The sequence below is a fragment of the Poecile atricapillus genome, chromosome 6 (genome assembly GCF_030490865.1).
Source record: "Poecile atricapillus isolate bPoeAtr1 chromosome 6, bPoeAtr1.hap1, whole genome shotgun sequence".
Taxonomy (NCBI): Eukaryota; Metazoa; Chordata; class Aves; order Passeriformes; family Paridae; genus Poecile; species Poecile atricapillus.
This window is the reverse complement of record NC_081254.1, coordinates 4,908,838-4,935,283: the sequence shown is the minus strand read 5'-3', so window position 1 is coordinate 4,935,283 and position 26,446 is coordinate 4,908,838. Positions and strand designations below refer to the sequence as shown.

At 55.2% G+C, this 26,446-nt stretch overlaps 2 protein-coding genes across 2 annotated transcripts in view; one reads left to right on the top strand and one right to left on the bottom strand.

The window, feature by feature from the left end:
• The window catches only part of CDH23 (cadherin related 23), a 168,580-nt gene that overhangs the window by 112,629 nt on the left and 29,505 nt on the right, over positions 1-26,446 (top strand). The window contains exons 18-37 of the mRNA XM_058841359.1: positions 361-433; positions 684-800; positions 1,147-1,259; positions 3,244-3,351; positions 4,518-4,707; positions 5,505-5,650; positions 5,975-6,194; positions 7,008-7,160; positions 8,195-8,308; positions 9,507-9,655; positions 16,638-16,698; positions 17,556-17,704; positions 18,697-18,832; positions 19,005-19,393; positions 19,486-19,587; positions 20,122-20,124; positions 21,157-21,306; positions 22,004-22,132; positions 22,259-22,387; positions 23,368-23,595. Coding sequence (XP_058697342.1) covers positions 361-433; positions 684-800; positions 1,147-1,259; positions 3,244-3,351; positions 4,518-4,707; positions 5,505-5,650; positions 5,975-6,194; positions 7,008-7,160; positions 8,195-8,308; positions 9,507-9,655; positions 16,638-16,698; positions 17,556-17,704; positions 18,697-18,832; positions 19,005-19,393; positions 19,486-19,587; positions 20,122-20,124; positions 21,157-21,306; positions 22,004-22,132; positions 22,259-22,387; positions 23,368-23,595 — 2,859 coding nt within the window. The remainder of the gene's footprint in view (positions 1-360; positions 434-683; positions 801-1,146; positions 1,260-3,243; positions 3,352-4,517; positions 4,708-5,504; positions 5,651-5,974; positions 6,195-7,007; positions 7,161-8,194; positions 8,309-9,506; positions 9,656-16,637; positions 16,699-17,555; positions 17,705-18,696; positions 18,833-19,004; positions 19,394-19,485; positions 19,588-20,121; positions 20,125-21,156; positions 21,307-22,003; positions 22,133-22,258; positions 22,388-23,367; positions 23,596-26,446) is intronic.
• Positions 11,326-11,742, bottom strand: C6H10orf105 (chromosome 6 C10orf105 homolog). Its single transcript, XM_058840902.1, has one exon. The coding sequence runs from the start codon at positions 11,740-11,742 to the stop codon at positions 11,326-11,328; it is 417 nt and encodes a 138-aa protein (XP_058696885.1).

The window sequence follows — 26,446 nt, the reverse complement described above, 5'->3', positions numbered from 1 at the left end:
CCTCCTCTGCAAGGAAGGCATCCAAAGCTCAGCAGCCCCCCGGCCATTCCAGTTCGCCTCATGACCTTGTGGCCAGGATGAGGTGGGACACTAAGCCAGCCCTGTACTGCCCAGGGAGGGAGGATCGGGTCTGTGCACGGTGCTGTGCTGCTCCATGTGGTGCCTGAGGCTTCCCAGGCTTGCAGTAGAGTCAGGAACAGAGAAACCCTTTGCTCAGCTCCCCAGGGCCGCCTTCCCCTTGCTGGCATCGTAAACTGGTCAAGCCTTGAGATGCAGTCACCCAGGAGCATCCCCCTACCAGACTTTTGCAGCTGCTTGACCATTTTGCCTCTTTCCCAAGCAGCCTTCTCTTTGCTTCAGGATGAAAATGACAATCCCCCCACGTTCAGCAAGCCCTCCTACGTGATAGCCATCATGGAGGACATTATGGCAGGTATGGTGCACGCCCCTGCTCCTTCTCTGGGCTCCCAGGAGAGTCCTGGGGATTTTACACCCGGAATGGGGTGGGTGATCCTTTTTGGGGAGGTGAAGCCTGGTAAAGTCTCATAGCTGTGGGGCCTGGGGATTTGGGCACAGTGTGTATGTGCGGAGAAGGGACCCCTTGGCTGAGTGACCTGCAGGAGCAGTGTGGGGGCACAGGGCAGTCCTGGCTCATCCCAGTCCTCATTTCTGCCTCCCCCAAGGAGCCACAGTGCTGTTTCTCAATGCCACGGACATGGACAAGTCCAGGGAGTATGGGCAGGAGTCAATCATCTACTCCCTGGAAGGCTCCTCGCATTTTCGCATCAATGCTCGCTCAGGTGAGCCTCCGGCCGTGCTCTGCCCTTTTCCTTTCAGTTCCCTCTTTCAGCCCCACCCTTCCCTCCTCTCCTGCAATCAGCCTGCTTAGGAGTCCCAGGATTTTAAGGGATTCACCAGATTTCAGATACCACCACTTGCTCCGTCACCCTGAGAGCTTCAGCAGAGGCATCCATGTAAACTCAGCTCCTCAGCCTAAGGAAAGGCTTGCCTGTGAAGGTTCCTGTTACTTAAGGAGCTGCCAAGGTCCACCTATTTGGATCCAAAAGAAAGGGGCCCATTTGTGGATTATCCTGACTTTGGTTTTAAGTGTTTATTTTTTAACCTTGCCATCTCCTGTGGCTGCAGGAGAAATCACAACAACATCTTTGCTGGACCGGGAGGCCAAATCCGAGTACATCCTCATTGTCCGGGCAGTGGATGGAGGCGTGGGGCACCACCAGAAGACAGGCATTGCTATGGTGAGTGTGGGAAGAATTCCCATCTCCCTGAGCAACTGGTGCCCACCTGGGGCTGGGACTGTGGAGGGCTGCAGTGTTTCATTTTTGCTGCGTGAAGAGCACTCCGTGGCTCCTGCCCTCTGCGCTGCCCCTGCTGCTGCTCCCAAAATGACTGTCCAGGTGGTGTAGAGCTGGAAATCAGCTTGCTTTCCTGGAAAACCACTCACACAGGAGCCACTTGACCTTCCAGAGCCTGTGGATGTGGTAATGAGTCCCATTTCACCTGCAGAACGCTCCCTTTGTTCGGCTCCCTCTGTTCCTCTTGAGAAGGGGCTTACTCAGAGAGCCTGCAGGTACACGTGATTATTCCTTAGTCTTTTCACATGCTGCCTGGGTCAAGGGTTTCCAGCCACTCTGGAATGCCTGTGCTCCTGGGAAGGTTCTGGTGGAGCTGCAGGTTGAAGGCTTGGGCTTTGCCTTGCTTTTTTCAGGCCTCAGGGAACCCCACTGTCAGCAAAGCCAACAGGAAATATCAAAAGATCAAAAGCCAAGGATGCATCCTTGATGACCTTAAAGGACTTTTCCAACCTCAACTATTCCGTGATTCTCTCTCTCACTGCTGGTGGCATCACATTTCTTTGGACATTTCGTTATTTTGGGTGCTCCTGCTTGCTCAGTTTGGTTGCAGGAGAGATGTCCCACAGAAGGACAGATGCAGAAAAAATTGTGGTTGTGCTGAGGAATAGCCCTAAAATAATTGTCCCTCCTGCTGAGGGCCATCAGGAGGTCTGTGGCAGAGGACTGATGGAACCCCCAGAGATGTGTGGTGGCCTTGGCCAGGCACCAGCATTGGCCTGTGGAATGCTGAGATCTCCTCTGGGGCTCCAGATGAGATTGTGTTGTCCTAATACCCTTGTTAAAAGGCAAAACAAGGTGGAGAAAGATGATCCCTGATCCCTAAAAAGTTAAATAATATTAAAGCTCAGTGAGACTAGGGCAGCTGAGTAAGTTTGTCTGCTGAGATATACAGCTGGCACTCAAAATAATCATTTTAGACTGGGAATAAAGGTCCATTCAGGGGCCTTGCAGGGTGATGTAAGGCACATGGGCTGCTCGGAGTGGGTCAGCACTTCCCCAGGGACCACCATGGGGAAGACTGGCCTCTTCTACCACGGGGTGGCACCAGCAGCTCAGCCTGGTGTGACAGTGGGACACAGTGGTGTGGGAGCAGAGGAGATCCCAGGAAAAGCCCCACCAGGACCTGCTGAGGGGTGGCAGCTGCCAGGGATTCCCCTGGATCTGCAGCCCTTTCCCTCAGACACCTCCAGAGCCCCACAGGCTGGGGAGAAATGGGTTCTGTGGGGAGGTGAGGGACACCCAGGCAGCAGGATGTGTCCCACAGGCTGGCTGCTGTCACTGGGATGCCATTTGTCACACTGAAGATGAAGGCAGGTAACACTTCAGGGCACCATCCTCACCCCTGCTCTTGTCTTTGCACCTCCCACCCCCTGTTACCGTACTCCCTCCTCATTTATTTTTGGGGGTTTTTTGTCTGTTGCTTTTTACCAGTCACTCGTATTTTTCCTTCCTTTCCTGCCACATTCCCAGTGCATCCTCTCTCCCACTGATTTTCACCCCCTCTTCCAGTGAGGGAGATGCTTGAAGACACACCTTGTGCCCTGTGGTTGTTCCTAACTGTGATAAACACACAGGAGCAAAACCCAGTTCAGCTATGCCAAGGAGCCTTGGCTGCAAACCCTCTGGATATCGATTATTTTTGCAGGTTTTCCCTCCAGAAACACAGAATCACAAAACCCATAGAATAACTCAGGCTGGAAAAGGTCTCTGAGAGGACCAGCCCAGCACTAACCCACATCCCCAAGTGCCACAAGTACACATTTTCTAAATCCCCTGCGGGACTGTGACTCTGCCATCACATGTGGGCTACATCCAGGGGACATTCCACACTTCAGGGGCCAATCTTTGCTTCCTTGCTCTCTGACAGGTGAACATCACGCTGCTGGACATCAATGACAACTACCCCACCTGGAAGGACGAGCCGTACTTCATTAACCTGGTGGAAATGACCCCCCCAAACTCGGACGTCACCACGGTACGTGTGAGGCGAGGTGATGGCTGTCCTGAAGGGGTGGCTGGAGCAGGGGGTCACCTCCAAACCGCTGTCACCTTCAGTCCAGCAGCATCTTGCAGAATTCCATTCAAAAGCCCACCATCCCCTGTGTTTCTTCTCCCTGGTGGGATTTTTTTTTTTTTTTTCCTCCAAATTGTGTGGATTTTGGCCAAATCCTCCTTTTCTTAGCCTCGCCTGCGACCTCCTTCAAGGACCTCTCTGAAAGACTTTGATTTAGAGCCTTTCAAGTCCCTCTGGCGAAATAAAAGAGAAGGAGAGGGGGAGGCTTCTATTCCATCACGCCAAGAGAAAAATGACGGGAACAAAATGGAAAATAAATGAGGGAAAAGCGAAGAGAATCCACAAAATCATATAAAGAGGAAGGCTGGGGAAAAAAAAAAAAAAAAAAAAAAAGAAAAAAAAAAGGGATTTTTTTTTTTTTAATTTTTTTTTTTTTAAGGGGGAGAAGGGTCTGGCAGTGCTGCCCGAGCCAGAGCACAGTGGTTTTGTCTCCTTCAGCCCTGCTGCTCAGCGCCAGCTTGAAGTCATCTTGCCTTTGACAAGCGAATTAGTTGCTGGGAAAATAATTATTTTGTCACCGATCCGATGTAAATTCAGCTGCAGGACAAGCAGCAGGAGCTGAGGAAGTTATGAGGGCAATCAAATCGGGGTTTTTTTTAATGTAAATGTCCCCTATAATTAAAAACGTCACAGGGAGGACAATAAAGCACAAAATGTCTGGCGTGGAGGAGAACTCCACCAAGGAATTATTCCCATCATTCCTGATGTGGCAGCACAAGTTCCTCAGTCTGCCTCTTTGTGCCATTCACTTTATTTTTCCAATGGGCCCTTGATTTTTAGCTGGTTTCATTCAAAAGGAGGAAAACCCAGTTTGGTTGCCACTTGTTTGTGTCTTGTCACGCCATTACCTCCTGTGCTCACAGGCCAGTTTTGGGGAGATTTAACACCACAGCAGATGTCTCGAGGGTGCAAACTCCCTGCAAATGTCCTGGAAATATGGAGCTGGATGGAGGAAGAACTTGTTGCTGCTGCTAGTGCAGGGAGGCAAATCAAATCTCCACGGGGACTCCCCACGGGAGTTGGTTCCCAGTGCTCTCCTGTAATTTTGTGCTGTTCCCCCACGGCAGGTGGTGGCTGTAGACCCAGACCTGGGTGAGAACGGCACAGTGGTGTACAGCATCCGGCCTCCCAACAAGTTCTACACCCTCAACAGCACCACGGGCAAGATCCGCACCTCGGGCGTGCTGCTGGACCGGGAGAATCCCAACCCCCAGGAGGCCCAGCTCATGCGCAGGATCGTGGTGTCCGTCACCGACTGTAAGCTTCTGTCCCACACTGACTGCTTTCACTGTGGAGCTGGACCTTCCCCAGCCCAATTTTGCCTTTATGACAAAGTCTCTTCTATTTTCTTCTCTCCCGTTGTGAGCAGGAGTGTTTCTGAGGTCAAAAAACGGGAGTAGCTTTAAACCTGCTGCTAAAACAAGCTAGGAACCCCTCGAAATGTGAGCGCAGTCATTCATGTAGCAGCCCTGAGAATGAGCCTGAGAGGCAGGAACTCTCCCTCCCCTCAGCCTTGCTCCACTGGCATCCCAGAAAATCAATTGAGCAGGTGAGGGAAACAGAGCTGATGGGCTTTTCTCTGGAAATATTGCAGTAGGGAAACTTTCCTTAGGGGAAAAAAAAGGTAGATATACAAAGATCATTCTTTATTTTCAGGACAAAGGGGAATAAACCAAAAGAGGAGACATTGAGATCAGGTGTTGGGAGGAAATTCTTTACTAAGAAGGTGGCGGAACAGGTTGCCCAGAGAAGCTGTGTCTGCTCTAAGCCTGGAAGTGTCCCAGGCCAGGTTGGGCGGGGCTTGGAGCAACCTGGTCTAGTGGAAGGTGTCCCTGCCTGTGGCAGAGGGCTGGAATTAGATTATCTGTAAGGTCCCTTCCAACCCAAACCATTCTAGAATTCTATCTAATTGTCCACCCTTGGCAGACCATCCACAACAAATCAGGGCCATCACCCCATCCTGCGCTGCTGTCTGCGTAGGGGGTGAGGGCTCCCTTTTAGGGGAAAGGGGTGGAAAGAGCTCAACCTTGAGACCCCATTCCTGGCCTCCACAGGTGGGAGGCCGCCCCTGAGAGCCACCAGCAGTGCCACCGTTTTTGTCAACCTGCTGGACCTGAACGACAATGACCCCACTTTCCAAAACCTGCCCTCTGTTGCTGAGATCGCCGAGGGCCTTCCCGCGGGCTCCTCTGTCTTCCAGGTGAGCGTGTCCCACTGCTGCCATTCCTCACGCCAGGAGCTGCTGCTGTCACTGCCACGGCTTCTGCAAAGCGGGCTAGCAATGCCTCCTCTCCCTACTCTTCATCTTCTCCATCTCCTCCATCCTCTCCATCTCCTCCTCTTTGCCATGCTCTAGCAGTGGAACGGGGGGAATGCAGGAGGGGTTGTGCGTCTTTACTCCGTGGGCTCACTCCCGGTGCGGAGGCTCCTCCAAGGCCATTTCACCCCCGCATCCAAAGGCACTCGGGATTTCTGTGCCGTGGCTCCCACGGGCAGGAGACCATCAAGGTGCTCTTCCCACCAGGTCGTGGCCATCGACCTGGACGAGGGCCCCAACGGGCAGGTGTCGTACCGCATGCAGGTGGGCATGCCCCGCATGGATTTCCTCATCAACAGCACCGGCGGGCTGGTCACCTCCACGGCCGTGCTGGACAGGGAGAGGATCCCCGAGTACTTCCTGCGGGTGGTGGCCAGCGACGCCGGCACACCCGCCAAGAGCTCCACCAGCACCCTCACTGTCAAAGGTGGGTGCCCCGAGACCCCACGGTGACAAGGACCTCACTGGAGGAGGTGCAGCTCCTGTAGGAGACACACTGAGGCCTGGAAACAGGATTGGGTCTGGCTTTGTGTACAGCAGGACGTAGGGACGGCTCCCATCCCCACAGGCTCCGCGTCTGCGATCAGCACACTGCAGAGATGGGGAAAACCTGGTGTTTCTGGCAGGGCCCCCCAAATTCTCTGGGTTTTTTGGGTTTTTTTTCTCCATTCCCCCATCCCCAGTGTTGCTTTTTCTTTTGCTTCAGCATGTGACTCCCATCAGCTGCGTGCCTGGGCAGCCCACGCAATCCCAGTTCAGAGCTGGAGCCTTATTGCGTGGCCTGTCTTTAATTTAATGCCTCGCTGTTCACTGGCTTCGTGCAAGTCTAGTGCTGCAAAAGGATAAGCATCATCTGGAAATAAACTGACCCTGGATTGTCCTCAAGCCTGAGTTTGGAAAATAACTTCCTGGTCCTGTACCTTCAGAGCTCTCTGCCACGCCCCAAGAAATACTGAGTTTATATTTAAGCCCTGGGTTTTCCTTTGGATGGGGATGAAAACATGCTTGGTGAACTTGAATTTCAGTGATGTAGTGGTTTTTTGGCTGTGAGGAGGGTGACCTGTGTGAGGGTGACCTACAGCCACTCCACAGGCACCCCCAGTGCACAAATGTCAGGGAGTGTCGGGCAGAGCATCCCCTGGGATGCTGAGAGCAGCAGGCAGGAGGTTTGGGAGCCCAGCCTGGCATCTGCAGGAGGGGCAGCCCTGGCAGCACACTCAACTCTGCTCCCCCTTTTCAGTTCTGGACGTGAACGACGAGAACCCCACCTTCTTCCCCTCCGTCTACAACGTGTCCCTGCCCGAGGACGTGGCCCGGGATTTCAAAGTGGTCCGGCTCAACTGCACGGATGCCGACATCGGGCTGAACGCTGAGCTCAGCTACTTCATCACAGGTGTGAGCCCCATGCCGAACGGGAACTTTGGTTGCACAGGCTGCCCCAGACCTCGGCCAGGGTGTTCTGCACTTCAGCGCTGCCTTTCCCAGCCCCTCCAAACCTTGTCCGGCATCGCCCTCTGCTGAGCAGCCCCGCTTGGCTCCCGGCCATGCTGACCACTCTGCTGACCCCGGTATCCCTAGGAAAGCATGAGGATGGGCAGAACACGGCTAGGGAGCAGGGGCTGGGGTGGCTTTCGTGGGTGTTTGTGGTTGGAAGCCATAAATGGAGTTTTGGGGAATTTTCATAGCCCTGTGGGCAGGTGAGGTTGGGTGGGCAGCGCCCAGCTCGCCCTGCAGCTGCAGCACCCCGCAGCAGGAGCCTGGGGAATCCCCTGGCCACGGTTTGACTTGCAAACTGCACACTGAGCCCTCAGGAAGAGGGTGAAAACAGAAGTGTCACCAGAGAGTCATTTTTCCCACAGCAGCAGCCTGCCATCTCATGTAGTGGCCCCTCCGACCTCTCCGCGAGTGAAAGGGGGCGTGTTGTCCCACGGCTACCACGGCTCACGGGCACAGTTACCCCAGTTTGCCTCCACAGCATTCAGGAAATGATTCAGCTTTTCCCACAGCCATTGGATTTTTCCTGTGAGGCAGAGGGATGGCGCTCTGCCAGGGACAAGATACGAAACCATCCTCGCACGGCTGGGCTGACCCCGTACCCAGGCCACAGAACCCAACAGAGTGTCCTCAAGCTGCAGCAGGGAAGGTTCATATTAGACACTGGGAAAATATCTTTACTGAGAGGGTAGCCAGGCATTGGAACAGGCTGTCCAGGGAAGTAGTGGATGCTTTATCCCTGGAGGTGCTAAAGGTCAGGTGAGACACGGCTTGGAGCAGCCTGGTCTAGTGTGTGTCCCTGCCCATGGCAAGGTGCTGGAAGAAGATGACCTTTAAGGCCCCTCCCAACCCAACCCAACCCAACCCAACCCAACCCAACCCAACCCAACCCAACCCATTCCAAGTTTCTATCCTACTTGTCCTTCTCTGCAGGTGGGAACCAGGATGGCAAATTCAGCGTCGGCTTCAGGGACGGGGTGGTCAGGACAGTCGTGAGTCTGGACAGGGAGACCGTGGCGTCCTACACACTGATCCTGGAGGCCATCGGTAAGGATTTCCCAGGGATCCCATGGGACCACTGCCACACAGCCACGTGTGGTGGCTGTGCAGGTGTCGAGCTCCCTTGCAGGCATGCCAGAGCTCTGAGGCACCCTGCAAACCAGAGCCTGTGCCTGGCGTTAACATTACACAGCCCGTGTGAATTAGTACGTCCCGTCTCCATCATCACTTCTGCAAGAGGGTATTTTCTCCTCTCGGGTTTGCCCAGCCCCAGGGCTCTCCCTTTCACCCAGGGAAGGAAGGCCTCCAGTTTCTGAGAGGCTCCACGCTGTCCAGGGCAGCCCTCCACCCAAAAATGCCAATGCCACAGCATCGCTGCCCTCACACCATGCCAGCCCTTGGCTCTGTGGCTGCTGATTAACCCTGAGCCACCTGGCACAGGCAGAGGGGTCCGTGTGCCAAACTCAGCTTGGCTGTCACCCCCAGAGCTTTATACTGATGTGCCTGTTCACAGATGACTTGGATGTCCCTTTGGAAAGGAGGAATAAGTGGCCTGGACAGAAATGTTGGGGCATTGCAGGGGCTGCAGCAGGAATGCTGCCCTGCCTGGGCACTCAGGACTGGATCCCAAGGGCCAAAGGGTCCCCCTCCGGTGGGATCACACTGCCTGTGTTTTCCCAGATCCTCCCAGCTGGGTGGGTTTATCGCTCCCTACAAAACAGGCATGTTGAAAAATCCAACCCCAATCCACGCTTCCCAGTGCCTCATTCTTCCTGGCAAATCCAAGAGCCGTGCTGCCATGTCCTTGTCTATTGAACATCAACCCATCCTGGTGCTCTTTGGCTGTGAGCTATGGGCTGCTGCTATGGAAAACTCATCAGGCTGTCTTCATCTCCCAAATCCCTGGCCTCCAGCAGTCCCTTCATGTGGTGTATGGAATTGCAAATCTTCTCTAATGATCACTTGCATTTCTAGCCTCACTGGGCTCCGTGGCAGAGCTTGGGGGTTATTTGGCTTTTCCTTTTTCTTTCAAAACAGCAAGGGAGGAAGAAAAAAAACCAAAAAACAACAAACCTAAAAACCCATGGTTCAGTGTGGGATTTGAAAGCTGCAAAAAAGATGAAATGTTTTACTTTAGAAATCTTTGATCCTGTTATTTCAGCGGCCACGTCCTGAGCACCACCTGCTCAAAGAGGAGGTGGCTGAACCTCCCTCCCTCCCTCCCTCACCTTTCCTCTCCCCACAGACAATGGCCCCACCGGGAACCGGCGCACCGGGACTGCCACCGTGTACGTGACTGTCCTGGATGTCAACGACAACAGACCCATCTTCCTGCAGAGCAGCTATGAAGTCAGTGTCCCCGAGGACATCCCGGCTGCCAGCAGCATCGTGCAGGCACGTGGCCCTTCCCCTGGGAGCCTGGGGTGGGAGGTGGGAGTCCCCCGCTAACTGTGCCCTGACCGTGAGCTGCTGGAAGCGCAGGGAAGAGATTTTTCTCTCCTGTTCCCTCGGTGAGATGTGCTCTTGCTCATCCACTCCTCTGCTGTAGTCCAGGCTGTGTGTGCCAGGGAGAAGGCAGCAAAGAACAAGGGAAAATTAAAAAACTCACCCCATTTCTGCAGAGGGTGAGAAGAGCCAAGCTCTGTGCTGGTCAGGCCGCTTTGGCTACATCCCTGCTTTCTCCCTCCTCCCAAACAGAGATCTCCATGGGGAGGGAGAAGAGTGCCTGCAAAGAGATGCTCAGAGAGGGGGGAAAACCCTCAGAGAGAGAGAAAAACATTTGGGCTTTGCTTTCATTTTTGTTCCTCTTTGAGGGAACGGTGGGCAGAGCTGAATGGCTCAGTGAGCACCGAATGAATGCGGGCATTCACACAGGCTCCGGGGCCTTCCAGCATCCCTTCAAACCCAGGGCTCTTCTGGAGCGGGCACCAAAGGCTCTTTGCAGAGGGCCCTGGGAAGGCTCCTCCTGTCTTCAATACCTCTGCCGGCACGGGGAAAGGGGCAGCTTTGTCCCTGGCTGCCGAGGGCAGGATGAGTCACCAGCAGAGGAGAAAGGAGCCTTTTGCCTCCTGCAACAAAGGTTTGCTGGGAGCCGCGTGTCTGCTCCACAAGGACTCCTGTGGTTCCCCGTCACCTGTTGTGCCATGGCACGGTGTACCTGATGTCTCTGGGATCAGACATCAGTCTGCAGTCACAGGATGGAGCTGTGTCCCTGCACAGGACTCCTAAAATTGAGCCAGTTTGGCAAATTGGAGGAATGGAGGGAACTCAAGTCTGACTGGCTCAAAGTGCCTTTTCCTAGAACCTGCTTCCCAAAAGAGGGGGGTGCCCTTGGAAGTCCAGGGCAAAAGAGAGGAAGCAATGGTGGGAAGATGTTTTTCCACAGAACAACATGGAAGAGAAACAGAAATGAGACATCACCCAGCTTTGGTTTAATTTACACCTTCAGTGTGAGCCATTTGTAGAGAAGGCCCCTCCCTTCCAATGGATCCCCACATCCCCAGGGCAGCAGGAGAGTCTCTGAATGCTTCCCCATCCCTTTCTCCCAGAACCAGGCAGACCAGGGCCAGAGAGCAGGAATGGGAATGCATTGACCACAGCCATCCACAGCCCCTGGCATGGAGAGGGGTGACAGGGACCAGGCAGAACATGGGGGTACGAGCCTCCCTCCAGCTGCTCCGGGGGGAAACCTCCACTGAGGTGGAGCAGGTTTACCCTGAGCTGCCTCTCTTCAGGTGGCCAGGTTGCTCCCACTCTCTTCCAGGCTGTTTGTTCAGGTGGAGCACAACTTGCACAATGTTTTCCAAAAGAAATGAAGCAGCTAGGATTTTTTTTTTTTTTGATGGCCCGGTGGTAGCTGTGCGTGGGTGCAGTTTGGATGCCTCCACTTTCCCTGGCAGGAAGCAGTAACCTGGAAAGCATTTGGGAACCTGACGCTGCAAAATCTCCTCACAGAGCCACTGCCTGGAAATGAGTTGCTCAAAGGATTTCTGCTGGGTTGTGCAGGATACAAAGGGGTGCTTGAGAAGGGAGCCAAAAGCCTGGGAAAGAGCAGCAGGGCAGGATCACATTTTGGTGGACTCCATGACGTCCCAGTCCTGGCTGGTGGAGAAGCTTCTGGGATGGGTGAGCGGGCTCTGAGACAGCAGCTGGCTCCTCCTGAAGCTGCTGATGGAGCACCTCAGGGAGCCCAGACGCTTCCAGAGCCTCAGCTGGGGCTCGCTGGCATCCACGGGGTGGTGAGGCAGGCACTCCTGGGGACCGGAGAGGGACCGGCCCAGCGCTGCTGGCTTGCAGAGGGTGACAAAGATGAGGAGGGTGGCCAGGACCAGGAAGATGCAGGCGAGCCCGACAATGATGGGCAGCCAGTCTGTCACCTCAGGGGACGCGGTGCTGGGTGGGACCGGCTCCGTGGTGGGAACAAGAAGCCCAGGGAGAGGCGGGGTGGGAGAGGTCCCATTGCCAGAGTCCTCTGTGCTCATCTTCCCTGCAGTGCAAGGTGACACAGAGAAGTGGCACAGGTGATTACCATGTGGGAGTTGGACAGACAAGCCACCCTTTGGTTAAACTGAGGGATTCTCATCACGTCTTCGTGTCCAAAATCCTCCCAGCCGTGTTCTCAGTGGCACAGGGGGACAGGAGGTGCCCATCTGGTGTCCCCCACAGAGGTGGGGCTTACACTTGCAAAGCATCACCCTGAACCGAAGTGCAAAACCACCTGGCAAAGATATCTGCATTATTTACATGTGCTACCGTGGCCCCTGGAAGGATGATTTTAGGGAGCACACTCACATTCCATGAAGATATTCTGGAAGAGATAAATATCCATGTACTACAGAAAGTTCAAAATCCTTCCCCCCAAGCTGCTGAGGTTTGGCTCTCCTCTGTTCCCCAGAAATGCAGAATTAATTGAATTGGCTGTCATTTGGGGGTTTTGTGATTATTCTCCCAAAGAAATCGGACAGCTGTCTGAGCCTGTGCCCTGGTAAGTCCCCTTCAAGCTGTGGTATCATATTAGCAGTGTCTTTATTATTTTGCAGGGGTGAAAAGCAACACCCTCACCCTACTTGTGCCAAATATCCTCATGTCAGGCATCTTGCTGACTTGCTTTCAGGCTCAGACATGTCACAGGTGATGCAAACCAGCTTCCCAAAGCATTTGCAGCAATAACTCTTGCCTAACACCTGGTGGAGACTGTTCTCTCCTTTCCCCAACGGGTCAGATCGTCCCAAGAGCGTTTTTGCACCCACTTTTTTTTGGTCACATGCCCCCCTCCCCAGCCCCAGACAGTCTGGCAGCTCTCCAGGTGGAGATGAGGAGGTGAGGGCTGGGGAAATCCTGTTTGTACCAACCCTCTGCAATGCCCTGTGTGCTGGAGGTAAAGCTTTCTTATGCTGATTTTCCTGTGGAGATGTGGGAGAGCTGTCTGACTGTTCTGTGGCTGGGCAACCTCCTGGTAAACCTGGATTTGGATTGAGCCAATTTAAGATCTTAGGAAGGGAAAGGCAGGAATGCAGGGGCTGCCAGGGTCTCTGGGTCTGCTCTTGCAGCCCCCATCCCAAAGCCACACAGGTGTGTGTAAGGCAGCAGCACGAAACATTCCAAAAGCAGAGAGAAGACATCAGTGGCATGGTTTCAATCACTAAGGGCATGTCAGCCTGCCCAGGGCTTGGGGGTCTTTGGGGAGATGCTGCTGTTTCCATGGTTCAGAGCCAGGTCTGTGCCTGGAAAGTGGGAAATGCAAAACCTCCGAGTGCCTTGCAGGCAGTCCCAGGGGCTGGGGCTCTTGTCACCTCTTCCACAGTGATGTTTTCACCTCTCTCCACCCCAAAAGCACTTTTTTATCCTTAGCTAGCTCCATCCCTTCCCCTCAGCTTTGGGAACAGAGTAGCAGTCCCAAGGACCCCTCGCTCCATGGACAGGCTCCTCTGTGCTGCCCAGGCACCAAAGGCAGCAAGCAGGGCTGTGTTCCACACCAAAGGCAGCCTGAATCAAGGTTTCCACGGCTACCTTCGTGCTGGCATGTGTTCAGTGTGGTGACCTTACACTGTTCCTTAAGAGCCAGCCGGGAGGCGTGGACAATTCCTGCAAGGCTGTTTTTGCTCCCTTGCTCATGGCTGCAGAGTTGGTATTTAAATTCACTTGACAGTGTTCCATAGAAACCCATCAGGAGGGATCTCACTGATGTTTTCCCAGGCTTTTGCAGCCATTCCCTGTTCTCCTCTTGCTTCCCATCCAGCCTCTCTTCACACTCAGTAGAGCTTTCACAGCCCCTTCCCAGCATCACTGTCCCACCCATATTCCTCACCCTGGTGGGTTAAAAGAGATTTTCCTGTCCTGGAAATCCTCCCCAGAGGTTCATCCCTGTCTGCTCAGCTCCAAATATGACACATCCCCATGAGCTCTTGGGCTCCAGCACTGGCCACCAGGCAGATGAGGTTCAGAGGGGGGGGAAAAAGAGAAATCGCAAAAGGAAAAACGCCCCTGAGAAAGGTGGAAAGGAAGCAAAGAAAAAAAGAATTATTCTCATGCATGAGCAGCAGAGAGGGTTATTCTGCCCAGCACCAGGCACTGCTCCCTGGGCTGGCCCAGCTGCCTGGTTTGGCAGTTTTTCCACCTGCTCTCCCTCCCTTTCCTCAAACTCCTGTGAAGAAAAGGCTGTTTTCAGGCACTGCCTGTGACACAGCTCCCATGAAAAGCAGCTCTCATTCCCCTCCCCAGCTTGCTTAGCAACACTTTTCCTGGAGCTCCCCAACTTTTCCCGATGTGCTAAATCTTTCCAGCGGCTTGCAGGAGGAGGAGATGCCGGGCAGTACCAAACACCCGGCTGGTTGGGTTCCCAGAGCTGTCAGGGATGCTGCTCCTCATCACCCTCGCTGTCAAACGCCAGAGCCGCATCCACAGGACCTTCCCCCTCTCCCATCACCGGGAGAGATGGAGCAAGGCGACTGGGCAGGGAGGGAGGCTGCCTGAACTCACGCCCACCCCAAACTTTGCATCCCCACCCATGTTTAGCCTTTACCCCAGGCTGAGAGCAGCAGCCAGGAGTCCATCTCACCCCTGGGGGTGGCCAAAGGGGCCGGCAGTGCCTTTGCCAAGGGGGTTTGGGCTCCCTACCTGTCACCAGCCGGTCTCTGCCTCCAGCACTGCTGCCTTGCCGCCTCTCCCACTGCCTCTGCCGGCTGCCAGCCCCCTCCTCCCTCTGGGGAGGGTGGCACAGAGGTGGCAGCCGGGCTGGGGACAGCCTGAGCCAGCAAAGCCAAGGGGCCCTGAGCCCCTTCCCGGGCTTTGCCAGCGCTGTGTCCTGCTGGAGCTGTGTCCCTTGCTGGGGTCGAGCCCCCTGGGATGTGTTTCCTCAGGATTTGTCCCTGTAGGGTGACTAAGTGGTACAGCTGAGGGGGTGGCACCTGCCTTCCACATGGCTGCTCCCCCTTTTCCCTGAAAATCTACTATTTTCCCATTCTTTTATTGCCCCTGCTCATCCTTTTCCAACACCTTTCCAGCAGCTGGGGGGGTTGGAAGGGGGCTGTGGCATGCTGGCTGTGCCACAGAGGGATAAAATGGGCTGGAGCTCAGCTCACTTGCACAAGGTGCTTTCCACCTGCAGCAGAAAGAGCTTTCCTCCCACTGCTTGCCCTGCAGTGCCACTGTTCTCCCGAGTTTGGGGCGGTCTGTCAAAGCACCACCTTTCCTTTGGCACCTCAGCAGGTCAATCCAGCAGCACCCAGGCTTTCCTCAGGCTGCAGGCTGGCAGGAGAACACCTTGCCTTAATGCAATCAATTAATAAAATGAATTTATTAATTTTTATTAAAAAGCAAATGCCTGGGCTGACCCTTATCACCTAGTTAATGAACCAGAGCTTCAGGCTTGGGGTGGGCTGGGAGGAAGATGCCCCAAGGGGTGTTTGCAAGGTGCAGTCGGCTCATCCTGAAATGCAGTCTCCTGGGCACGACAGGGCAAGGAATGGTACAAAAAGCTGAAAAGATTTGCCTCCCATCCCTTCTTTTTTCCTCCTCTGGCTGCATGATAGCTTTTCCCTGTGCCATGCCAGGGCAGCTGGTCTGCCTGGGCACCGCTTGCCTGCTGCTGCAGGGCTCATCCATCCCACGGGAATGGAGACAGCCCAGCTCTGCCTCAGGGAGCCCAGCGGGTGAAAGAGCTGGTTTGGGAGGGAGAACTCCCCACCCTGAAAGGAAGTCCTTGGTGGACCGTGGAATGAGCCACAAGCAAGATATAAACTGGTCTGGGGCCAGGAAAACAGCATGTGTGGGTGCAGGGGTGAGAAATCCAGAGCTCAGGAGTTTCCAAATTTTCTGCTGATGCAGGGGGACTTGGTGGAAGGGAGCAAGAGCAGTTCAAGGCACCTCAAAACACCTTTCAGAGGAGCATCTCTGACTCCTGACACTGTTGTGGGGGGCTGGGGGTGAAAGCCCTCACAGTTCCCACTACATGTGCATCCTTTGCAGCAACCTTCCCTCTCTCTGGTGTAAATCTGGGTGCAAACCTTCCCGGGTAAAGGGAATTTCTGGGTAGTATTGTATGGAGAAAATGAGGCAGAAGATGCCTTGCAGAGGGAAGCAGGGAGAGAACAAAGGCTCAGGCATTCCCTGCATCCTCACCCCGGTGCTTTGTGAGTGGCCACGCTGCGGTCAAGCTTTGGGTGTTTTGTGGGGAGTGGGTTTTTGCTGAGAGAAGTTGCAGGAGCTCGGTGCCAGCTGGACTGGAAGCCCTGGCCCTGCTGGTCACCGCCAGGTCCCGCTTCCCAGCTGCCGACTGTGGGCTGGGGCTGTAGGGAAAGCACTGCAGTCTTGTTCAGTGACACCAGAGGGGACCCGTGCCTTGGTTTTCCCAGGGCAGGCTCCGTGCCAGGGCTGTGCAGTGCATCAGAGCCGAGGGGTGCTCCCACCCCTGCCCAGGGGCTCACAGGGGCAATCTAGGCTGGTTGCATTCACATTTCCTTTGGCAGTTTTTCCTTGTGCTGCTGCTTGGGTCACTCACCAGGATGCTGTGGGCTGTGTGCCCACCAGACATGGGAGCAGCTCCCCCTGCTCAGCTCAGTCCATCCTTGGTGGCATCGCCACCGGGACAAGCATTGGAACGCAGGGCAGGATTGATGGAGGCACCTCCTGCAGCACACAGAGCCCTGGGATTTGTGGTGTGATCCTGAGGCTCAGCTCCCACCTCAACCCAGCAGCCGAGCTCCTGAGCCCTGTCCCTGCTGTCCAGTGATGAGGGGAAGGGAACTTTGTTTTCTATTTGGTAAGCTGCCCAGCTCAGGTGGAGGAGAAGGATGTCCAGCTTTGGCAGGGTAGGAGGACTGGTCCTAGTCTGGAATTCTCTGCCCCTCACCTCTACTCCTCTGCTTTTCTCATGAAGGTGAAAGCCACCGACGCGGATGAAGGCATTAACGGGAGAGTGTGGTACAGGATTGTCAAGGGTAAGTCCAGCTGCCTCTTCACTCATCAGGGAGTTTTTCCCAGGCTTGACCCAGCCTCGAGAGATTGAGCTTGCCATCCTTTTGCACTTTGGAGCCCACAGAACCTTTTCTCCCAGCCCTAAGCAAAATTCAGCTTTAGAGCTCGTTGCTGGAGAATGATTTGTCATGGATGGACAGCTAGATAGAATCCTAAAATCACAGAATTGTTGGGGTTGGAAGGGACCTTACAGTTCACCTCATTCTAACCCCCTTCTATGGACAGGGAAACCTTCCACTATCCCAGACTGCTCCAAGCTCCATCCAGCCTGGCCTTGGACACTTCCAGGGATGAGGCAGCCACAGCTTCTCTGGGCAACCTGTGCCAGGGCCTCACCACCCTCACAGGGAACAATTTCCTTCCAATATTCCATCTATCCCTGCACTCTTTCAGTCTGAAGCCATTCCCCCTTGTCTTGTCACTCCAGGCCCTTGTCCCAGGTCCCTCTCCAGCCCTCTTGGAGCCCCTTTTGGCTCTGGAAAGGGCTCTGATGTCTCCCCCTCCAGGCTGAACGCCCCCAGCTCTCCCAGCCTGGCTCCAGAGTCACTCCAGCCCTCGGAGCATCTTTGTGGCCTCCTCTGGACTCACTCCAGCACATCCACATTTTTCTTAGCTGATGAGATTCTGTAGCTCCTCCTGGCCTGACTCAGGGCCAAACACTGATGTAGCTGAGTCTGGTGCAGCCAGAAGTGATGGGGCTGAAGTTTTGCTGAGTAATCTCCCTCCAATAAAGCCCCCCCAGGGAGGGCTCAGTGTGTCACCAGGATGGATGTTGAGGCAGTGGCCAACATCCCTCTCGTTTCTTCCCACCCCTCACCAGGAAATGAGCACAACCACTTCCGCATCAATCCCAGCACGGGGCTGGTGATGCGAGGTGTGCGGAACCTGGACAGGGAGCAGAACTCCTCCCACGTGCTGGAGGTGGAGGCCTACAACACGGAGCAGGGGCCCATGAGGAGCTCCGTGCGGGTAAGGACCTCACAGCCACCGCGGGCTGCACAGCAGAGCCGCTCGCACAAAACGCTTGGGGTGCTCGGCCCTTCCCAGCGCTTGTACAGGAAATTAGAAAGACCTGGCCTGAAGATGCTGATGGAAAGTCTCTGGGGCCTGCTCATGGGTAGAGAAGGGCTTGTTGCTGGGGGAGGGGTTGTTTAATTTTATTTTTTTTCCTGTGACCTTTTGGTGCCATTAGGCTGCTGGGTGGTACAGCAGGCACTCAGAGGGAGTCCTACTCGCTCGGTGAGACACGGCTCTGCTGCTGGGAAGAAAAGCTGAGCCTCAGCCTGTTGAAGACCTGTGTGTCCTGGCCAGGCACTATTTAAATAATCCAGGACCTAGTGGTGGCAGTCTTCAGCTGCAGCACTCCAGCTTCCCACGGTTCCCACAAACACAGCCCTGCAGTTGCATCTATTCTTAGACCCAGTGGTGGGGTGGGCTCTGGCTGGGTGTGAAGTGCCCTCAGCACCAGCAGCAGGCAGAAAACCAGGAGAAGGAAATGTGTTCCCTGGGGAAACAGCACTGAACTTGGAGCAAAAGTTTCCCACCGAGTTGCCAGCGTTTCTGTGTTGCGAGGTCTCCAAGGGTTTGGCCAGGGGATCCCAGAGGATGGGGGAATTAATGTAGCCAGTGTACCTCCCCCCCAGCAGGGAAAGACTGACTCACTCCAACCCGCAGGGCTTGCTTGGATCCGTGATGTTAAACTGCTTGTGTTCACTCTCCATCACACGGTGTTTGAAGAAATTGACACAGGATCATGGAATGCCTTGAGTTGGAAGGGATCTTAAATCTGCCCTAGTTCCAACCCCCCTGCCATTGTCAGGGCCACCTCCACCCACCCACATTGCTCCAAGCCCTGTCCAGCCTGGCTTTGAGCACGCTGGAAGGCTTTCTCCATGAGCACCACGAAGGGTTTGTTTCCCAAGCTTTCCCAGCTCACGCGCGGTTTCTCCGGGGCTTCCCAGGTGATCGTGTACGTGGAGGACGTCAACGACGAGGTGCCAGTGTTCACCCAGCGCCAGTACAACCGCCTGGGGCTGCGGGAGACGGCGGGAATAGGGACCTCGGTGGCAGTGGTCCGGGCCACCGACCGAGACACAGGTGGGAAGGGCGGGGTGAGGGACACCCAGTGTGGGGGAGAGCGGTGAGATCAGCCGGATCGCGGCTTGGCTGGGCTGAAATCCCGTGGGATGGGCTCTGCTGGAGGCAGGCATCAGTGGTGCCTGCCTCTTCGGGGTGGTTGGTTCAGCCATGGCTCCTGCTCCCTCCCCAGGGAAAGGGGGTCTGGTGAGCTACAAAATCGTGTCGGGCGCGGAAGGGAAGTTCGAGATCGACGAAAGCACGGGCCTCATCACGACCATAGAGTACCTGGACTACGAGACCAAAACCAGCTACCTGATGAATGTCTCTGCCACGGACCAAGCGCCCCCCAACAACCAGGGCTTCTGCAGCGTGTACGTCAGCCTGCTGAACGAGCTGGACGAGGCCGTGCAGTTCTCCAACAGCAGCTACGAGGCCGTGATCATGGAGAACATCCCCCTGGGCTCTGAGGTGCTCCGTGTCCAGGCTCGCTCCATCGACAACCTCAACCAGATCACCTACAAGTTTGACCCCAACACCAACCCCCAAGCGCTCTCCCTCTTCAAAATCAATGGGGTCACGGTAAGCAGACGCAGCGTGGTCCCTCCTGGCCTGCTTGGGCACTGTGAGCTTCGGTTTTGGTGGCCCACACAGCTGTTGCTCGTGCTTGGCAGGGTGTGATCACGGTCAAAGGCCAGGTGGACCGAGAGAAAGGGGATTTCTACACTATGACAGTGGTGGCTGATGATGGAGGACCGAAGATTGACTCCACAGTGGTGAGTAGCTTCTCCCAGCTTCCCCACTGTCAAACTCAGGTCACCTCCCTCTCCCACCTCAGGCTCAGCCTGTCCTAGCTGAGCCTTCTGCTCCAGCTTCCAGGGTTGGGAAACCCTAATCTGGGGGAAAACCTGCTAAAACAGTTTTGAAGGAGGTGAATTTAGGGGCCTTGAAATGCTCCACAGTGGTTTATGTTTCAGAGGGTTATGTTTAGCAGTTTCACAGGCAGCCAGGCAGGGGGTGATTTGCATTTCTCTGCCGAGTGCAGGGCCAGCCCACGGGTGCTGATGGCTCTGCTCTCCACACGGTGCTCTTGTCTGAACCTCTCCCAGGACGAGGGGCAGACACGCCAACCTTAGCTAGAAAAAAACACAGGGATGCCCCAAAGGTGGAGCTGCCCAATCGCTGCAGAGGGATACCCATGACCCCTGGCACTGCTGTGGTAGGATGCAGGGTTAACCCACACTTCCTCATCCCTCACTAACTCCTCATTGTTTGTGTCCTCTGTTTCTCCATCTGCTTTCCTCCAACAGAAGGTAAGCGTGTCCGTCGTGCTGAGGACCAGAATCCCTCCCAAGGTCCACACTGAGCCGCAGGGAGGGACTGGGGTGGAGGTCTCCAGCGCTGTCCCACCAGCACCAGCCTCCGTGCCACCCCCAGGATGTGGGGCAGCCCCAGGAGCCGCCCTGCTGCTGGCAAGCAGAATCCCAGCTCCCTGCTCCGGCACTTGGGACAGCAGCTGCCGGATCTGCCGCAGAGGCTGAATGAGCTCTCCCTGCTCCTGGCTCTGTGTTTTGAATTCAGCAGCAACAATAACTGAATCACCCCAGGGCGCACAACTCGCTCCCCAGCTTCCTCCCGGGATGTTGTCGCATTCAGCCTGGCCGCACCTGGGAGCTTGGGGCACCCGTAAATAAATCCCCGGGAACAGAAAGGCTCTTCCTCTCTCATTTCTGTGTTGCCCTGCAGCACTTTGATTGCAAACTCGATGAGAGCATTTCCTCTGCCTAATTGTGGCCAAGGTAGCTGGGTCCCCTTCAAGCATCTCGTGCTCATGTGCCTTTTTCCCGGAGGGAGCTCAGGTCTCCTCCTCCACACCCAGCTTGCCCTGGTTGAGTTAAACACACTCAGCTCTGCCTTCTTTGTGCCCGTTGAGCTTTAAAGCAAATCCTGCTGCTGTGAGCATGGATGAAATCACTGCTAGGGAAAAGTTTAGCAGGAAAGGGTCACCCTGCAGCAGCCCGAGCTGCCCCGTGCCTGGCTACTTGGAGGATAGAAATCAGAGGAGGTTCCACAAAAAGAACACACTGCTTGGGAGATGCAGCAGCCTTGCACTGTTTTTGCAGCCTCCAAGCATCCCTCTTCATCCTCCTCCTTTGCAGACAGGGATGTAACTTCAGCTCCTGGGCTCAAGCAGCTGTCTGAATCCCACAGGTGGATGGATGGCACACTTTTGGCACCTCAGAGGGGTGTGGTGTGTTGTTGGCGTGCTGGGGTGCCAGGGTGGCTGTCGATGCTGGGTGGGCAGGGGTCTGCCCCATGCCCTGAGCCCTGTGCCCCCCTCACAGGTGACCATCACGGTCCTGGATGAGAACGACAACAGCCCCCAGTTCGACATCACCTCTGACTCGTCTGTCAGTGTGGCTGAGGACATCGCCGTGGGCAAGAGGGTGGCCCTGGTCCTGGCCCGAGATCCAGATGCAGGCAGGAACGGCCAGGTAGGGAGGGAAATGTTTGAATGATACTCTCAGGCACGTGGTGTGATTCCTGGGCTTTTCTTGTGCAGGGCCAGGAGGTGGACTTAATGATCCTTGTCCCTTCCAACTTCTTTGAGGCTGTGTGTCATGTTTCACTGACAGAGAAATCCCCCTGCCAGCATCCTCCCAACCCCTTCCCTGTGTGTCCCTGCTCCCTGTGAGAGCAAACTCTGGTTGTTAGCGCCAGTGGTTTTGGTGGGGTTGTGAAGTGAGTGCCAGGAGGGGGAAAGCATCGTCCTTGGGCTATCTGGGGCAGAGAGCTCTGTGGGACAAGTGTCAAAAGGAGCCCTGCAATCTGAAAACCAGCTGTGGCCTCTCCCGCCATGCAGGCCAGCAGCAAAGTCCTTGGCGGGCTGAGCAGGAAGCTCTCTGACATTTGTTATTTTCATTACCCTGCAGACGAGCATTAATGAGGTCCCATCACCCTTAATAACAAAAATTGCTAGCAGCATGGGAGCTGCCAGGGGGTTGGCCCTGTTTGCTTTGGGGTGTCTGCAACAAGCCAGCACACCTGTGGATCCCTCTACATCGCACTTTTTCCAAAGCTGAGACATCTTAGGGGGGGATGCTGGATTTAATTTTGTAGGGTCTCCTTTCTCCTCTTCCTCCTCAGCATCACTCTGCCTGCCCTGGTTTTTATTCCCTGCAATGTTTCCAGGTGACTTTCTCGCTGACATCGGGGAACATCGGCCGGGCTTTTGAGATCCGTACCACCAACAACACCTACGGCGAGGTGTTTGTGGCGCGGCCGCTGGACCGGGAGCTGGTGGACCACTACACCTTACGGGTCAGCACCAAACCACCCCCCCTAGCCCCCTGGGCTTCTGGTCTGAGCACCGAGGCTGTTTGCTTGGAGCTGTCAGCTTCAAGACAGAGCTTTTTTCCCCCTTGAAAATCCACCCCCCCACCGCAGATCCAAGCATCGGATGGCGGCGTTCCTCCCCGGAGGAAGGAGCACATTCTACGAGTGAACGTCCTGGATGTCAATGACAACCCCCCTGTCATCGACAGCCCCTTTGGCTACAACGTGAGCGTCAGCGAGGTGAGCACCCAGCTCCTCTCCTTCCATCCTCCCAGGGACAGGTCTGACCCCAAGGCAAGCGGGGACAGCGGATTGTCCCTTGCAAGCATCACCTTGGGTCATTTGAGCATTAGCTGACCCCGTGCAAACCTCATCTCTGGTCATTCGATGGTCGGCATCCCCTTGCAAACCTCACCCTTGGGTCATTTAAGGATCGGTGACCCCTTGCCATCCTCACCTTGGGTGATGCAAGGGTTGGTGACCCCTTGAAAGCCCTGACTGGTGATGTACTCCTAGTTTTGGGTTGGGAAAAAGCAACTCAGGCCCGTGAGGCTGCAGGGACCAGCCGGAAGGAGAAGTGGCTACACACCCATGGAAATGCCACCAAAGTGACACAAGAGGCTGTGCTGTGCAGAATAAGAATGGCTTTCAGGAAGCAGCTCAGCAAGGGCTAGATAATTAAGCAATAAAACACAATCAGGCATGAGAAAAGACAACTTATTTCCTGACAGTTTAATTCCTGGACTGAGGCAGGGGGGGATTCTCAATTTGGTGATGAAAAATGAAATATGAGTAATAGCCAGTGCCACTTAGCCATGAGGAACTGCTGCTCATGATTTATAGCCTAGCATTAAGGATATTGCCCTGTTAAGGTTTTCTTATCTATTTAATGCATGTTCAGAGCAGGCTGAAGAACAGAATTTCTGTTTTGATTTTCCCCATAATGGGACTATCCAAAAATAATTAGCCAAGCTCTGGGTCCATTACACAGCCTTCACCTTTGCACACCCTGTGGGTTTTATGCTCTTCCAGGCTGTGCCAGACTAGATAAGACATAATGTGCAGCTTTCTGCTGAGCTGCTGGGTGCTGGGGCAGCGAGTTTGGAGCCTCAAGCGCGTCAGTGGCCTCTCCATATTAGAATTCCATTATTAATTAGGTATTTTATATGTGATGAGGCTCGTGGGATTTACGCCGTGTACCTCTGCTGCTCGCCCCGCAGAACGTCGGCGGCGGCACGGCGGTGGCCCAGGTGCGCGCCACCGACCGCGACATCGGCCTCAACAGCGTCCTCTCCTACTACATCACGCGAGGGAACGAGGACCTGACCTTCCGCATGGACCGTATCACCGGCGAGATCGCCACCCGGCCCTCCCCGCCGGACCGCGAGCGCCAGAGCTTCTACAGCCTCGTGGTCACCGTGGAGGACGAGGGCACCCCCTCCCTGTCGGTGAGCCACCAAAATGGGCCCTTCGGGGGCAGGACGGGGCTGGGCAGCGCTGTGGGCATTGAGCCAGCATGAGAGGGGAGGAAAAGGAACAGGGTGTGACGTTTTGGAGGCTCGGGGTCCAGACCTGCTGCGCACAGATTTGGTTCAGAGTCTCCTTCGATGCCTGGTCCTGCAGGGCCCTCCCTCACAGTGTTCAGCAGGCCTTATCTCCCATCTCCAAATGCAAAATAGTATGAGCATCCCTAAGGGAAGGTGCTGGCTGCTGCTGCCACAGCAGGCTCTCAGGGGTCTGGGAGGGCTCCAGATGTTGCCCACCCATCTCAGCACTGGGAGCAGCTGGAGCAGCATCTCCACTGCAGTTCTGTTCACCATTGATGTCCACTGTGGTCCTGGTCAATGAGAAGAGCTCTGGTGATTTTGGCAAGGGCCTGGAGTGTCAGGACAAGGGGCCATGGCTTCAAAGTGAAAGGGGGTTGATACGAGATGCCACGGTCTGGGGAGGTGACTCTCTGGCCACTTGGTTCGTTGTTTGTCCCTCTGAGGGTGACTCTGGCATGGGAGAGTCAAAAGAGCAAATACCACGTGGGGCATTTTCCAGCTCTGAGTCCCTTCTCACCCCGCGTCTCTGCAGAGCGGTGAGCGAGCACCCGCGTGCACAGGCGGTGAGATGGGCTCACCTCTCGTGACACTGCCATGCTTCCTGTCCCCCAGCTCCACCTGCTATCTCTCACCATCTCTCTGCTCCGCCAACAGAGCTCTGCCTGCAAAGCCCTGCTCTACATTTTGATGAAACAGGTCACAGCCAGCAGTGCAAACTGTGTCTGTGATTCTCACTTCGGGCTTTGCACTCTCAGCTCCTCCCTCCCGGCCGGTTCATGCTCCAGCTTCTGCATCACCACCTTTTGCATTAGTTGTGTTGTCACTGAGGCTTAAACCTAGGTTAGCCTCTTCCCCCAAAACGAGAGAAGGCAGCACACGATGCCACCAGCTCCTCCTTGTCCCCGTCGCTGTGGGAGCATCGCTGATGCTGGCGTGCTGAGGAATGCCATGTGCTGAGCTGGCAAATCCCGTTGCCATGGCAGTGGCCTCTTCCCTTCCCGGTGCCAGCGAGGACAAGTGGCACAGTCTATTGCTTCCCGCTGTCCCAGCAGCCCTGCCTGTCCCCAGAGGCTCTGCTGTGTGCCCACCATGTCACCAGCACACGTTCTGCCAGCAGCCACAACCCAAATCCCAGAGGCACAAAGTGCCCAGTGACCCAGTTCCTGAGCGGAGAGAAGAGTTTTGGCCCTTTGCAGAGCTTGAGGACACCCAGGTCTTGTGAAAGGCTGTCTGGCGTGTTGCTGGGTGCCCGCTGGCCTCATGCCTGGGTGGGGAAATGATGTCTGTCAGGGGCCTGCTGCCTGCCAGGAACTCCTCTTTCACAAGGAGCTCCAGGCTGATGCAACAATGCACAAAAGAGGAGGATTGCTCGCAATTTGTACATCTATCCATGGGTTTTGAGGTTTGGCCTTCTCTGCATGGGAGAGGCAGAGGAGACAGAGCTGAGAGAGGACTGGGAAGTCCTCACTTGGAAGTGGTGATCTGGGATACCCAGGGCAGCACGGGAGCAGGGAAGACTGGCCAAGAGGAATCTCTTGGGAGCTGGAAATGTGGGAACAGAAGGATAAAATGCTGCTGATAAAAGAAAAATATTTTTGTAAAAAAAGCATTGAAGGGGAAAAAAAAGCTTCACAGGCTGGTGAGCTGCAACTGGAAGGTGTGTGGGAATTGCAGGAGCAAGGCAGGGTGGATCCTCACTGCCCAAATGTTGATCTTGGGGTGGGTCACCTTCACCAGGAGCATCTTCTCCATGGCAATGGGGACCAAGGTGGGGGCCCAGCACCCCTGTGCCAGGTCTCTTGCTCCAGAACGTGTGGAAGCCTGGGAAGCCATTTCTTCTCTCTCCTAGAAGTCTTTAGTTTTCCTTCTGGAGGGAAAACTGACGCCACTCAGTGTCCCAACATGCCACGCCAGAGCCTCTGGCAGAGAGCTTAGCTCTGCCTGCAGCACCAGGTATCCCAAAAAATGGGGTTCCTGCCGGACAGAGCAAAACCTGTTTCCAACAAAGCCTTGTTCTGTCATCCAACAGTGGCTTCGTTAGGGAACAGGGCGGCTTGGAGAGGGTTTCAAAGCCGTTAAGACCTGCAGGCAGGCAAAACCCTGGCGTGCCTTTCCAGCTGGAGCTGCTGGGACAGGGAGAAGGAAGTGCTGGAGGCACCAGGTGCTGGATTCCCCAGCAAAGCCGGGAAGGGGCTGAGCCATGGGTGACAATAAAGCACGAGTCCTGTTCTCAGGAAGCTCCATCCGTGGTACACGGGGCGGGGCTGGCTTCTCCTTCACCCCTGAACCACCTCGAGGGTGCCCCTGCTGAAGCCAACGCTGGATTAATCAAATCCTGAAGCAGCCTGGGGTGTCCTCAGCCCATTCCAGAGGCAAATGCTGTTCCCCCAGCCATGTAGTGTGGAAATTCACGTGCTGCCAGGGATGCTCCGCCTGGCCACACTGCCTGGTTGCTCAGGTCTGACTCTGTTTTGCTATGACTAATGTTTATGTTTGTCTCGTGGCCCATTTTTTTACCCACCCTACAACAGAAAGAGAAACAAGAGTAAAAAAAAAAAACAACAACAACAACCGAACACACTCTGAGTAACAACAGCTGCCGCAAGGTCTGATATCATCACCGGGGCTGAGTCACGCAGGAGCCGTAGTTTCTTTTGGATCAGCAATGCCAGAGGCTGGGTCCAGATGCTGCAAGAGCACCACTCAGGGCATCAGAGTCCTCTCACAGTGGCCCCAGGAGGGCAGGGGGAAG

Coding starts and splice junctions, on each gene's coding strand:
- C6H10orf105 (XM_058840902.1), bottom strand. CDS start 11,742: ATGAGCACAGAGGACTCTGGCAATGGGACCTCTCCCACCCCGCCTCTC.